This window comes from Setaria viridis, chromosome 4 (genome assembly GCF_005286985.2).
Source record: "Setaria viridis chromosome 4, Setaria_viridis_v4.0, whole genome shotgun sequence".
Classification (NCBI taxonomy): Eukaryota; Viridiplantae; Streptophyta; class Magnoliopsida; order Poales; family Poaceae; genus Setaria; species Setaria viridis.
Genome location: NC_048266.2, coordinates 2,702,773 through 2,717,964, shown reverse-complemented (window position 1 = coordinate 2,717,964; position 15,192 = coordinate 2,702,773). Strand labels below are relative to the sequence as shown.

The 15,192-nt window shown below is 45.0% G+C and overlaps 1 protein-coding gene and 1 non-coding gene across 2 annotated transcripts; both read right to left on the bottom strand.

Annotated features, from left to right (window-relative positions):
• Nucleotides 1-1,010: 1,010 nt before the first annotated feature.
• Nucleotides 1,011-5,164, bottom strand: LOC117853132 (3-oxoacyl-[acyl-carrier-protein] synthase I, chloroplastic). Its single transcript, XM_034735504.2, has 7 exons — nt 4,646-5,164; nt 2,890-3,321; nt 2,460-2,633; nt 1,921-2,034; nt 1,746-1,847; nt 1,574-1,640; nt 1,011-1,486 (listed from the first exon to the last, which is right to left on the bottom strand). Exons 1-7 carry the CDS (start codon nt 5,075-5,077, stop codon nt 1,419-1,421), a joined length of 1,389 nt encoding a protein of 462 aa, XP_034591395.1. The 5' UTR covers nt 5,078-5,164; the 3' UTR covers nt 1,011-1,418.
• An 8,838-nt stretch (nt 5,165-14,002) lies between these two features.
• LOC117854361 (small nucleolar RNA Z247) lies at nt 14,003-14,141 on the bottom strand. The gene has a single exon (XR_004640287.1). It is a non-coding gene; the product is annotated as a small nucleolar RNA Z247 (small nucleolar RNA).
• Nucleotides 14,142-15,192: the final 1,051 nt, after the last annotated feature.

Here is a 15,192-nt window from a genome sequence, read left to right as displayed (position 1 = left end):
TCGTCTTGCATGACATTCTCGCTCTACCTCCACTAGCTCCGGATTGTTAGACAATCGGTGATGTGCGTGTGTTTACGATGTTCTTTTCTCCTGTAGGTTTAAGTCGTGTTTAGTGTGGTGGTGGTTGTGTGGCTTCCTTTTTCTGTTATTGATTTCTATTTCAGATCGCAGGTGGTGGTTCTTGTATCTCTGCGTTTAGAGGTCTCTCCTGAAATTACATCGTCGTAACTCTCTTCTTCTTAATGAAAAACGTAAAAAAAAAAGAAAGAGAATGGACTACACAACAACTATCGCGCGCGGAAGAGAGAATGCGGGTGCATGCATGCGGAAGCCACCAGTCCACCTCAAAAAGGAAACCCCGCCGCTAGCTAAAAGGGAAAGCAGCAGCTCCGATTGGAAATCGTTGGCTGGGTTTGCTCCTAGCGCGCTGGGGACTAGCATGGTCCCCGAAGCCGAAGCCAGCATGAATACCTTCTCAACCAGACTCTCAGCAACAAAAGGCACATCCTCTTGAGTCTTGACCCTCCTAAGTGCTTTTAGTCGAAAATAGCTTAAGTCAGACACGACATACCCAATGTTCTGAAGCTATTTATTTCAAGGCATGTTCCATGGCGTTTTTTCGTAGCACAAAATTCGTTTGCTGACCTCAATTTTGACATTCCTACCATCTCTGGCTTCTACGTCTGAAAGAAATAGATACATTACAGTTAATTACCATCTTTTGATGGTTATACCATCAGTTAAGAACCACCTATGTAACAGATTACACGTCGTAGCCATAGGGTAAGTTCAATCACCTACAAGTTGCTTTAGTTGTTGATTACTTGATTAGGAGTGCAATATGACCACATCATAATGTTGTGGATTGGGGCCGCCAGTTTCATAGGAATTTCACATGCGGGCATTACCTCCCTGATTTTACACAGGCGGTTCGCTAGCAGACAACCTAGACCGCCTGTGTAAAATACTGTTAGGCAATAACCCTGGCGTTGAACTGTATGAAAGAGCAATTGAAAAATGCAGGAATCACATGCATCAAGAGCTTTTGGATGCTGATTTGGTGGGACAAATTATGGTAACGCAGTACAGATCCTGTAGTACAAACACAACTCTGGCCCTCCAATACATCTGTATGGTATTGAATTAGGTGGTCCAAATGAGCTTCTACAGGACACCTCTACCATTACATGAAAAAAGAGTACAACCAATTACAAATGATTCAAACAACGTTATACAGCCGCTCTCAATCTAAATGAACAACGAGTTGTCTAAAATGCAATGTATCTCAGTACTCTGTTCATTTGTAACGTTGCTGGCTAACAAATCTGCCCCCGAAAGAAAACGCATGAAAATTTAACGCGGAAATTCCTAGAATGACCTTCACTGTTCTGACCAAGATTGGTGAAGCAAGTAACACCTTATGGCTTAAATGGTGCAAATACTACCACTGAATTGTGACCTCCAAATCCAAAGGAATTTGAAATACCTGCATAGCAATATACCAACAAATATAAGGAGAGGAGAGAGAAATAGGTTGGTTGGGAGGTTAATGTGAGTGGAAATTGATGCTCACCAACGTTCACTTCATGCTGCTTTTTTACATTAGGTACAGTATCAAATTCAACCACTTCCTCCGGGTTCTGCAATCAACAGAGAATGTGATCAGTTTTTCTAGTGACTATTTACCTGGCAGATTCTACTTGTTTGCTAGCTAAATTCACTAGGCGTGGTAAACCAACACTTACGAATTGGTTTATGCTTGGATGCACCCATCCAGTAGTCATCGCTTTAATGGTAGCAATGGCTTCCAAACCACCTGCTGCACCAAGGCAGTGTCCTATCATGGACTGAAAATGGAACAACAAATCAGGATGGGGCGATGAATCAATCTGAGCTAAAATAGATAGGAGGATGAAATACCTTGGTTGCATTTATTTTGATCCCAGATGGGTCCTTAAAGACTTGCTTGATGGCATTCACCTCCGCCAGATCACCAGCAAGGGTGGATGTGGCATGAGCATTGATATAGTTGACCTGCAAATAGATGTAAATAATCCATTTAATTAGGATTTCTTTAGAGCAGTTCACTAGTCAACTCAAAACCAGCACTTACAAGACAGAAATATTGTACATCAAATTTTAAAGCACAATCTAAGTTTATTGTTAAAAGATTATAATTCTGACACCAAAAGAAGAATTAATTTTGTACCTTATCAACCTTAAAATTGTAAAATACGAATTATATCGGAAATTAACATTTATAGCGTACAATTATGCACCAGCTCAATAAGTAAAAACTATAATTGGGTTAAAAAGATGGCAATCCTAATACAAAAATAGTAAAATCAACTATGGACAGTTATTTAAGGATCAAAAACACTAGAAATATAGAAAAGCTTGTGCAGAATCAGAACAAATACGATTAGGAGTGTATCTTAAGGGCTAAAAAGTTGTATTACCTCCTCTGGTGCCACACCAGCATCTTCGAGACTTTGCTTAATGCATGACGAAACACCAAGGCCATCGGATCTTGGGTCAGTCATATGGTAAGCATCACAATTCACAGCACCTCCTAAATACTCTGCAATTATCGGTGCATCACGTTTCATTGCATGCTCTAGGCTCTCCATGACCTTTTTCAAGTTGACAGAAAAAGGAATTAGAATATAACTGTCATATTCTGGGCGTGGCACAAGATGTCTGACAAAGTTAAAATGTGATAAATCGAATGCCAGAAAATATTTATCACAAAAGAAGGATTACAGTACTAGAGATTATTCCTGAGCATATGAATTGGCTAAAAGACATTCTAACGGAGTTGAGAAAGAATAAATTATTTCACAGTTTATAGGCAGCACAAAAAGATCAGATAATGTTAATAGATCATACCAGCACTCCAGCTCCTTCACCCATGACAAAACCATCACGTTCCTTGTCCCAAGGCCTGGATGCTGTTTTAGGGTCATCATTCCTCTGTGACAGTGCTCTACATGCCACAAAGCCACCAACACCAATTGGAATAATTGCAGCTTCGGTGCCACCAGCAATCATTATATCAGCTTCGCCTCTGCGAATATGGTTTGCTGCAGCATAGAAACAGTAGTTCGAGGTAGCACAGGCAGTGGAGATGGAGTAGTTTGGACCCATGAAGCCAATGTCCATTCCAAGCAGGGCGGATCCCATATTTGTTATAGCATACGGGATGAAGAAAGGAGTTATTTTTCTGTATCCCTTCTCAATAAGATTCTGAACACCATCAGAAAACACTGTGAGGCCACCCATACCAGTGCCCACAAGCACGCCAGCCCGGGCCTTGTCAATCTGCCAGAGAAAATGCTTTACCAATTAGAACCAAATATCCTTTTCGCCAACAATAGTGTCAACGGCAAAAGCAAATCTTTTAGGATTAGTAAGAATACTAAAATTAGCTAATGAAATAACTATCAACACTGTCCAAACGAAAGAAATTTGATGTGCTAAAAGGCAATTTTATTTATTCGCTACAAAAGTCACAATAATACAACGGAATCATCAAATGAAACAACAGGTTTTTTGCAATGCTCACGTGTTACTACAGCCTAACCACAGTTATGCCAAATCATATCTTTTTAATTAAAGTGCTCCTTTGGTGCAATTCAAACCAGTCCAGTTAGAACCAACCCAAAGCATGTTACTCTCACAAGCCTAACTTTCCAATACATCACAGTTGGTTTTGACTGATATCAAAGCACACCTTTGTTACCTATACAATTCAATCCCCACTAAGTTGTTAATCAGACACACACCACAAATAACGCAGATGTAATGCCAATTTAACCGAAGAACTTTTATCCTCTAATCCACAACAGTTGCAATGTAAATTGATGTATGATTTAGCCTGTACAGACAAACAATAGCATGGCGCGCACCATACTACCCCAAAAATATACAATATACCATACATTTTTACTGTTGAACAAATCCTGGTATGAGTAGCTCTGCTAAAATTTGAAGGTTGTCACGTTTTCTAGATTAAGCAATGCTCCTAGTTCAGGAGTTCCCATGTCGCAAGCAAAACTGAATTCAACTTACCCTTAACAACCGAAACAAAATTATTTTCCTTCACTCCATACAAAGCAAGACAGTCTTATTATAGCAACTAACACTACCCAAACCAATACTAATATTCACCTGCTTCAATGCCTAAGAAAATCTTCATCCTCTGTTCTGCATCAAAGAGCACAACTAGAAGAACCCATCCACATGCAACTACAATCGATAATCAAGGATGCCACTTTTACTTTCTTGCCACTCGAGGTCTACCAGTATCATTGAGATCATTAATCTTTAGAATCCAGACAAGCACACCAAGCTAAGATAGTAAGATGGCATATCCTACCACACTGTTCACACGTCTCTGTATCCCGTTAAGGTAATGATTCTCACTATCCTCAGAGACCACATCTCAATCTAAAAAGAACGAAAATGTAGTCACCATCACGCAATCAACCAACCAACGTCCCCTGATCTATCCAAAGCGCAAGACCCCGAGAAACTGTATCTGACCGAAAGCTCCCAGCTTTACTTGCCAATTGACAGCTTTACCTGCCAGAAAAGGTGCTGCATTTTAAACAACAACCCGAGATGTGCTTCCAGTGCGAGCTACCTTTTCCATGGGCTTGGAGCCGTGGGCGATCCCGGCGGACTCGAGCGCCTTCTTGCCGCTGACGATGCAGTACCGGAGGCAGTCGTCGAGGCGGCGGTCGTTCTTGCCGTCGATGTACCCCTCGGAGGAGAACCCCCGGATCTGGCCGGCGAAGCGGGTGGGGAACTTGGAGGCGTCGAAGCGATCGATGGGGCCGATGCCGCTCTCCCCTGCGAGCAGGCGGTCGTAGTAGGCGTCGACGTCGTTCCCGAACACGGAGACCAGCCCCATCCCCGTGATCACCACCCGCTTCTTGGGATCCGTCTCCCGCCGCGGGGCCGCCGCCGCCGCCGTCGCGGAGGCGCGTACGGAGACGCGCCCGGGGGGCTGCCGCCGGCCGCGCGGAGCTGCCACCGGGGCCGCCGCGGCGGTGGGGAGGAGGAGGCTCTGCATGGCGGCGGCGGTGTTGGTGGCGGCGAGGTGGGGAGGGAGGAGGAGAGGGTGGCGGCGATGGAAACGAGGCGGGGGAGGGGGGGAGAAGAAGGGGTTCGAGTGGTGTGCTGGTGGCGGAGCGGTGCCCGTGTCCGCCTGTATGTATGGAGGGTGGGGTCGTGGGGCCCACAAGGGGGTTTGGGGGTGTTGTGGGGACTTTGGAGGAGCCGAAGACGGGCAACGGGGTTTGCCTCTTTCTCAACGGAACGGGGGCGGACTTTGCAATGGGACTTCTTGTTTGCCTTTGCCCTTGTGACCAATGATTTTCTGCCCCCGAGACCACGTATTTCATCAAGGGAACGTGCCTTGTGATCAATGTTGCAAAGTTCATGGCTGCCGTTTGTGGGAAACGGTATGACTTTCAATTGTCTTTAATTTCCTGTTAAATTGATCTTGTTAGCGAGAGTTTATAATTCTTACGACTTATGAGTTTGGCACTCGAGTAAAATGTGGCCATTGATCAAGCTAAAGCTTCAAATTAATTACCGCTTCTTTTAGCCCTCCTTTTGTCCACTGCAATAAAGTGGTTAGGTGCTTCTGTCTACTTTGGAATCATGTAGTATTGTCTTTACTTTAACCAAAAAAACAGCTATAACATTGTGCATATGGATTTAGGTAATCTAATGCTTCACACTATTTTGGCCATGGTCCATTGTGTACGGTTGATTTGAAGAAGTAATATGATGCTAGTCAAAAGTTGGCGTACATTTTCCCTCCTTTCTTTTTGAAATGTTTAAATTTTAAGCCCGCTTGCATTTTATAACATAAAGTTGCAAATTTTGACTCTTTATTTGAAAGTTGTACGGGCGAGTTGCGGTAAGCAATAGGAAAGGCAAGTGCAAGAACTTGCGATTTTCAATCAGTGTACACGTAATCACTATATAGAAGATGCCAAACATCTTTCATATCTCATACAGCATCGATGCATGATTTTTAATACTTAATTTCTGTTACCCTAAAAATATACTTTTTAGATATTCAAATATGCGAGCCTCAACGTGCACGTATGACACAATCTGTGATGTTATTCAAATTTGAAGCACCACAAATCCCACATGTACACAATTCAAAATTGTTGATAAACTCTACTCCAATCTTATAATCATCCCTAATGAGCATGTCAAAAAAGTAAGTCTAAGCAAACTGAGCTTAGTCCCATAGTCAATAGATACCTTGTGTGGAACTTGTCCAACCAGATTCGAGTCGTAGACTCGGCGCAATAGTTTTATAGTTTTCTAAATTTATTTAAGGAACTTAATTGTGATGTGCGTGCAATGCTTGCAAACACCAAGGTTGTTATTGTAACTTCATATAACGATAGAGTGTGCGTGTACATATGTTTTTGTAATATGATTTGTTTTCGATTTTAAAAACCTGCAAATCATGTTCCGGGGTGCGGTCGTCACTCACTCATTGATCGAGATCTCCACAGTGCACGCACCACGTTCCGCTTCCAGTTTCACGTAGCTCCAAGTTTCCCTGCGACCGCTGTCTCGACGCCGAGGTCAGGGAGCTGCCACGTCAGATGAGCGGAGGACACGGGACACGGGACACGGGGCGCATGTGAGGCCCCCGGTTCCCTCGATTTCTCCGCAATTGGAAACCTCGAAGCCGAACGCGCGAGAGCAGCAGAAGGCTGCGGCGACGCTTGCCGCGTTCGCGAGCCGGTGAGCTGCCTCCTCGGCCTCGGCATTCAATTGGGCCACCTGGCTAGCAGGCCCAGGGGGATCCGGGGCGGCGGCGCGTCATGAACAGCAGGAAATGTTCGGTAGGTTCGGCAGGAATCTGTCCGAGGAACGGAGTACTGAATGAAATGAATGAATCCTGCAGATTTTGTACAGCCGGTAGTATCGATCCATAAGTACTATAAAGTCCTAGCAGTACAAAGGTTTTGTCTACTCTGGTTGGTCAACACGTGCGCTTTTGGAGACGATGTTTTTTTGCTACTGTGCTGCTGGTTACTGAAGACTGTACCCTGGGTTTATGTTTATTAGGAGAGGTACCTAATTGCTGTGAGAGTCCCATACGTTACTCCGTCTGACATTTTGTCTCGGCAAGAACGGAGTCGAGTTGCCGTGCCCATCCCGTGCTGATGATGTGCCATTTCTTCCTCCCCACAGAACGAGGAGGTACCAGCCAGCCGGCAGCTTGCAAGATCAGATCGAGCCAGCACGGCCCAATGGACCACGGGACGCTACGGGCAGCGTTGGTGTAAGGAACTAGCTAGAAAGTACGCGTTGGACGTAAGCTCTACGAAAAGGTTAGTATGCGCTTGTTTGGTAGGGTTGTGGTTGCAGCTAAAATAGTTCCGACTGCGGCTCCTTAAGTTGAGCAACTTCTTGGTAAGGTTGTGGTTGTAGCTAAAATAGTTCCGGCTGTGGCTCCTTAAGTTGAGCAACTTCTCTGGTAGAGCTGAGGTTATTTTAAAAAAATATTTGGCAGAACGGTTTCTTCTATCTTTTATAAATAGAGGGAAGAGTTCAAATGTCCAATATAACCCTTACTTGTACATATACGAGTTTTATGTTTGCCCTGTTAAATGAAAAATAAGAATAGGAACTCTAGATTAACAAATAATTTATCTAGCTGAGTTATTGGACCACGGAGCACGCTGGTCCATATTATTTAGTGGGCTTCACATGAGAATTACGGCCTTTTAGGCCCAAGAGAGACATGACTGAGAGAGTGTGAGGAGTGGATAAGAAGAGAGTGTTCCGCTCTTTGTTCCTGACCAGCCATGGTCGAGCTCCTAGAGCTCAGCTCAGTGGCGCAGGAGCTAGTGGATGAGATAGGGACGTGATGGAATCGGTCGTTTGAAAGATGGGGAGCTCGTCTGCGGTGGAAATCAGTGCACGGGAGTAGCTGGTTGGTGGCAGCGGCCCCGCCGCCTCCGCGCGATGCCATTGCTGAGCTCATCTTGGCACTCCACCGTCGCGCCCCGCGTGACGCGATTGGCCGCAGCTCTGCTCTACGGGCGAAGTAGGTGGCAGGGTAGTGAGTTGGGGTGGCATTTTGGGGTGTGATTTCGGTGGATTTCACAGGTAATTTGGTATTAGTGCTCGTGTGGATGGGGCGGAGGACGGTACAAATTGGTATGCGGCTTCAAATAGACTTCGCATGCGAAGCCGGTTTTGACTTTGCGCGTTTGGTAGAGCTTCTCGAGAAGCTCGTGCCAATGCCGTTCGTGAAGTCCTGTCGAAGCACCCTATATATGAGCCAATGCCGTTCGTGAAGTCCTGCCGAAGCACCCTATATAAAGAGAGCAGGCCGGTCGCCGGATCAGGAAGATTGGACTCGATCTTCGCGTGGTGGAACTGGAAGCTGCACGACCAGACCCGGCCGTGTACTGTACTGGGTGGCCACCAAGATTTCGCGCCTTTTCAATGATGCTACCGCCTGTGTTATAGGTCCCGTTTGGTTATTTTGCTTATTTTTAGCACGTATCACATCGAATGTTTAGATACTAATTAGGAGTATTAAACGTAGACTATTTACAAAACCCATTATATAAGTGGAGGCTAAACGGCGAGATGAATCTATTAAGCCTAATTAAGCCTAATTAATCCATCATTAGCAAATATTTACTGTAGCAACACATTGTCAAATCATGAACTAATTAGGCTTAATAGATTCGTCTCGTCGTTTAGCCTCCACTTATGTAATGAGTTTTGTAAATAGTCTACATTTAATACTTCTAATTAGTATCTAAATATTCGATGTGACGGGTGCTAAAAATAAGCAGGGAAACCAAACCATACCGTAGTGTGAGTGCGTGAGTGACTGACTGAACGAACCCAGCAAACTGGACTATAGGGACTACGGTGTTGCAACTTGGGCCATGTTTAGTTTACCCCCAACTTCCAACTTTGGCACTATGCAAAAAGAAGATTCCCCATCACATCAAACTTGCGGTACATGCATGGAGTACTAAATGTAGATGAAATTAAAAACTAATTGCACAGTTTTGTTGTACTTTGCGAGACGAATCTTTTGAGCCTAATTAGTCAATGTTTGGACAATAATTCACAAATACAAACGAAACGCTACAGTGTGCTACAGTACCAGCACAGTAATTTGGTACCTCCCAATTTGGCCAACTAAACAAGGCCTTGGATCTCCAGCACGTGACAGCCGCGGACGATATCGATCAGGTCAGGGTCAGGGGTTCAGGGCGTCAGGCGGCCAACCGCTGCTCATCGATCTCGCCAGCCTGCAGACCTGCAGTGCCACCCCGCTGTACAGTGTTCCTAACTTTGTGGACCTGGACCGGTTACAGTTGCAGCAGCTCTAACTTTCTTTGTGGGCCGGTCCTGCTGCTGCATGATGCATGGGCCGCACGGATGCGATATTACTTCTTGGGCCCATCGCACAACGAAAGTAGGGGGCCCAAAATCATACAGCATGTCGCCCCCCGAATCCCGTCTTTGTGGGCTGAAAATAATGCGAGGTCGAGAATCCAAAATGGACCCAAGTACATCCCTACCCTCCTGACTGAAGAAAACTCACGTTTTCAGACGGAGCAGTCAGTATCTCTCCGGTCTGCGCACTACACTGATTGTGACACGACCTGAGAGATCTCCGGCCGGGGACCCGAAACATCAGCTTTCACCCTCTCACGATCGGTGTCTCTTCGTCGCACCTAGATCGATCGCCCCTAGGTAGCCCCTACGCTACGACGACGAAAGCAACGCATACTGCCCTCCCGAGCCGACCAGTACTGCAGGTCCTCCCGAGCTTTAGCGTTTACACCACGGACGCAGATGTCCCCCCTAGCAGCTCAGATGTCGCTTCCGCGCACAGCTCTTCTCGACAGCCCATGCATGCACGCACGGAGCGAGGAAGGAGCTATCTAGAGGTCCCGAACCTGAACTTGTAGCCGGACTCATCAAAAGGCAACTTGTTGGGACCTAGCTAGCCATAGGATCGACCAACAATGGAGTGAAAGTATTCGGAGGACAATAAGTGTGGGAGGAACGTCGCTTATTGCCGTGGTCAGCGACGGGTTCGTGTTATATGGGCGTCAAAGATCTTGACGTATGGAATATAATAGATTGTTACAGACCTTGGAGTATACGGCAAGTACAAACTAACAAACTACAAGCCGTATCTCTCAGGAACACATATTCTCCAAATACATTTACAACTCTATCTCTAACACCTTCCCTCAATCTAACCTGTCTAAGTTTAGATTGCTCTTGAAGTTTTCTATCTGTCGAACAGAAAGGGGTTTAGTAAACCGATCTCCCGAGAGAACATAATCAATTTCCAATAATTTCTCAAGAACTCGTTCTCTGACAAAGTGATAATCAACCTCTATGTGTTTTGTTCTTGCATGAAACACAGGGTTTGCAGATAAATACTTTGCTCCTATATTGTCACACCACAACTTAGCAGCTCTTGGACTTGGGACTCCCAATTCCCGCAATAATACTTATATCCACATAATCTCAGTTGTTGCATTAGCAATAGCTTTATATTATGACTCTGTGCTAGATCTTGACACTGTTGGTTGCTTCCTAGCACTCCAGGAGACTAAATTTGTCCCAAAAATATAGCAAATCCTCCTATAGATTTTCTATCATCAACACAGCCTGCCCAGTTTGCATCTGAAAAACCACTAACCAGTGTAGAGGCTGACTTAGTAATCCTAAGACCAAGCCGCACAGAATACTTGACATATCTCAAGATTCTTTTTACTGTTGCCCAATGAACAGTGGTAGGTGCATGCAAGAACTGACAAACTTTATTAACTGAGAATGCAATATCTGGTCTGGTCAGAATCAAATACTGTAAAGCTCCAACAATACTTCTATATTGTAGCATCACTAGAACCAAGTAAAGAACCTTCTTCTATGGTCAATTTCTCACTAGTTGACATGGGAGTATTAACAGGTTTACAATATGCCATACCAACTCTTTTTAACAAATCTGAAGCATACTTCTCCTGAGTTAAGAGTATACCATCACATACCTTTGCAACTTCAATTCCTAATAAATAATGTCGATCACCCAAATCTTTAAGTGCAAAGTCTTGATTTAAGTCCCTAAGCAATGCTGAAACAACCTTGGATGATAAACTCGCCACAATTATGTCATCCACATAGATAAATAGAAAAATATAACATCTCCTTTGTATAAAAGAATAATGAAGTATCTGCTTTGGATGACTTAAAACCAAGATCACATAATTTTGTACTTAGCCTTGAATACCATGCTCTTGGCGCCTATTTGAGACCATATAAAGCTTTGTCAAGCTTGCACACATAATTTGGAAGGAATGAGTCCTCGTAACCAGGAGGTTGTCTCGTGTAGACATTTTCTTCTAGAAAACCATGAAGAAAGGCATTGTGTACATCTAGCTGACGTAAACACCACCATTGAGAGACAACAATAGATAGAACAGTCCTAATAGTAGCAGCCTTTATAACTGGACTAAACGTGTCTTCATAATCTATGCCGTAACATTGCTTAAAACCTTTTGCAACTAGGCGAGCCTTATGTCTATCCAAACTTCCATCTGCTTTTCTCTTGATTTTGTAGACCCATTTGCAATCAATAATATTTGTTCCTTTTTGAGGTGGTACTAGGTGCCAAGTTTTATTTTTCATCAACGCCATGTATTCAACATCCATTGCATCTTTCCAATTTTTACTATTCAAGGCTTCATCTAAACTTTGTGGTTCTCCTGTAGATGTAAAGAAACCATATTTAATAGTGCCATCAGTATATACCTTGGGTTTTCTGATCCCACTTTGCAAACGTGTCTTTAATTTGTCTGCAGCAGGAGGAGCTTGATGCACAGGTTTTGTTGGCGCCACATCTAGAGCATCAGCCCCAGACGCCACATCTTCTGCAATAGAGTAAGGCAGCGCAACAGATCCCGTAGGCGATGTTGTAGAAGCACCCCCTGGATCCCGCGCTTGAGCTCGTGGAATGGGGCAGCATGCATCGCTGCCCGGTTCGCCACGCGTGTGTACGGGAGCCGTACGCCACACAGACGCTGGAGGGGATCCGCTGCCACCTGCAGCATGCAATACCGGGGAGGGTTCGCCCTGGATTTCAGCACCAGAAACCTCTCCGTGTTCAGCATGAGCAGTTGGATTGCTACGTGCACCTCCAGCTGGTAGTACCTATTCCTGATTTTCAACAATAGCTTCACCAGAGATAGGACTATTAGTCGTACTAGAATTCAAAGTTTGATCCACCCCAATGCTAGCTGGTCTAGAATTTATCAAGCTAGACGGGAGAAGGGAAATTTCTGCTCGTAACTGGGCTCCTGTGTTGGGGTTAAGGTGGGAGAACGGAAACACTGTTTCATTAAACCACATCACGTGAGATATACACATGTCCGGATGAAATTTCGAGACACTTAAATCCCTTATGTAGACTGCTATACCCAAGAAAAGCACACTGCTTCAAGCGAAATTGAAGCTTGTGTGAATTATATGGTTGTAGGTTGGGATAGCAAGTACAACGAAAAATCCGCAGAGAGGAGTAATCAGGTTTTTGATGAAAAACAAGTTCAAAGGGAGTGAAATTCTGAATGACTTTACTAGGAACCCGATTAATCAGATATGTGGCTGCAAGAAAGGCTTCATCCCAATATTTTAGGGGCATAGAGGCATGAGCAAGCAAAGCTAGGCCAACTTCAACTATATGACGATGCTTGCGCTCGGCTGCACCATTTTGTTGATGAGCGTGAGGACAAGAAACTAAATGAGCTATCCCCACTTTATTAAAAAAGGAATTGAGTTTTGATATTCCCTTCCCCCAGTTTGAACAAATACAATCTCATAGCTTTGGAACTCATGGAATTTTTGAAAAACTTCAGACTTAAAATGAAGAAGATAGATCCATGTGAATTTGCTATCACCATCAATAAAGTTAACATAATATTTCTTTCTCCCAACTGAGTCTGGTGCTGGACCCCAGACATCTGAAAACACAAGTTCCAGAGGGTACTTTGATACACTGGAAGACTTAGGATAAGACAACTCATGACTCTTTGCTTTCTGACAAGCATGACAAATAGACTCACTTTAGACTCGACTAAACAAGAGAGATTATTATTACTAATGACTTCCTCAACAATAGATGAAGATGGATGGCCTAGACGACTATGCCACCTTGCAAACGTGGGCTTGTGGCTCCAAAAGCTTGTTTAGATGGAGGTGAAGAAGGAAGTGGATACAGTCCCTTGTGACACGTCCCTCTAAGTAGAGTATTCTTCATGTCCTGATCCTTGATTAAAAAGAAATTTGGGTGAATTTCAAGGAAGGCATAATTATCAGAAACTAGGCGATGTACGTACACAAGATTTTTTTGAAGATTCAGGAGCATAAAGAACATTATTAAGATGCAGATATCGACTAGGGGTTTTAACAATGGAATGACCAATACGACTAATGTCCATACCTGCTCCGCTGGCTGTATGAATCTGATCTCCTCCATTGTACTTGTCATGAACTGTGAGTCTGTCCAAATCACCAGTCACGTAGTCTGTAGCTCCCATGTCAACATACCAGTTGGAATCTACTCCATAAGATCCTGTTGCAGCAGCTACAAGTTTTTGATCAGGAACAAAATTTTCATCAAACCTATGCCGACAGTCAACCGCCATGTGTCCCCTCTTGAAACACACTTGGCAGACATGCTTCTTATTGTTGTTGCTGCTGTTGCTGTAGCTTCCTGCATTGTTGCTGTAGTGCTGGTTTGAACCAACAGGGCTGTGTCCACGCCCTCAACCAGGAGGGCTGGGAGGTCCACACCCAGGGGCACGCCTGCGGCCACCACCTCGGCCACGGTTTGCACTCCCTTTTCCTCCACGGTTCACCATGTTTGCGGATGATCCTGACTGACCACCATCTTGCATCAACTCTAGTCTTGTCTCGAAGGTGAGCATCTGGGCATACAGCTCACCCAGGGAGATAGCACTGGTTCTGGCCACCACTACTGACACCAACGGATTGAACTCATAGTCCAAACCCATCAGTATATACTCCACCAATTCTTCATCATCAAGTTCTCTTCCGGCAGCCGACATCTCGTCGTCGTAGGCCTTCATCTTTGTGAAGTACTCAGCAACCATCATGGACCCCCTTTGTGGTGGTCAACAGTTGAAGCCGCGTGTTCACTGCTCGTGCACGCGTCTGGGAGGAGAAGATCTCTTGGATCCCCCTATATCTTGGCAGCGGCCTTCTTGGACGCCATTTGAGACAGCACGTCCCTTGAAACTGACCCGAGAAGGAAGCTAAGGACCTGCTGGTCAATAGCCTTCCAATCATTGAGAAGTGGATTGGGAACCTTGGTGTCTTTGAGTGCTGCCGGAGCTTCTATGGCGCCGGTCAGATAGCCTTCAAGGCGCGCGCCTCGCACCGCTGCTAGCACGTGCGCTTCCCATAGCACGTGATTATTCTTGGCTAGCTTCTCGGTAATGGTGTGGCTCACCAATGGATTGGAGAAGCTAAAGTTGGAGGAGCTGGCTATGGTGGTTTGGAGGTGAGGCTATAGATTGGTTTTGGCTTTGTATACCATGAAAGTATTCAGGGGGCAATAAGCGTGGGAGGAACGTCGTTCATTGCCCTGGGCAGCGACGTGTTCGTGTTATATGAACGTCAAAGATTCTTACGTATGAAATACAATAGATTGTTACAGACCTTGGAGTATACGGTAAGTACAAGCTAACAAACTACCAGACGTATCTCCGGGAACAGATATTCTCCCAACACATTTAAAACTCAATCTCTAACATCGAGTACTAAATGCCAGCCAGAGAATAGAGATTTAGGTTCCCAGACGATCAAGCTTAGGACAAGACAGGTCCATCTAGCCATCTACAGGCCGGGCGGCAGGCAGGCAAATGTACTTGCATCCCGTGCTTGCCGGCCGGCCGTCGTGTCCATCCGACCGTTCGATCTGCCGGGTGCTTCGCGCGACTCGTGATGGATGGTCAGAGCAGAAACACACGCGTACGGACCCACGTACGTCGCGTCCACAATCTCATGGCACATGACGCGTGATGGCTCAGCTACTACTACCTGACCTGCAGCGCCCTGTGTGCTAGTACTGTTCATCGT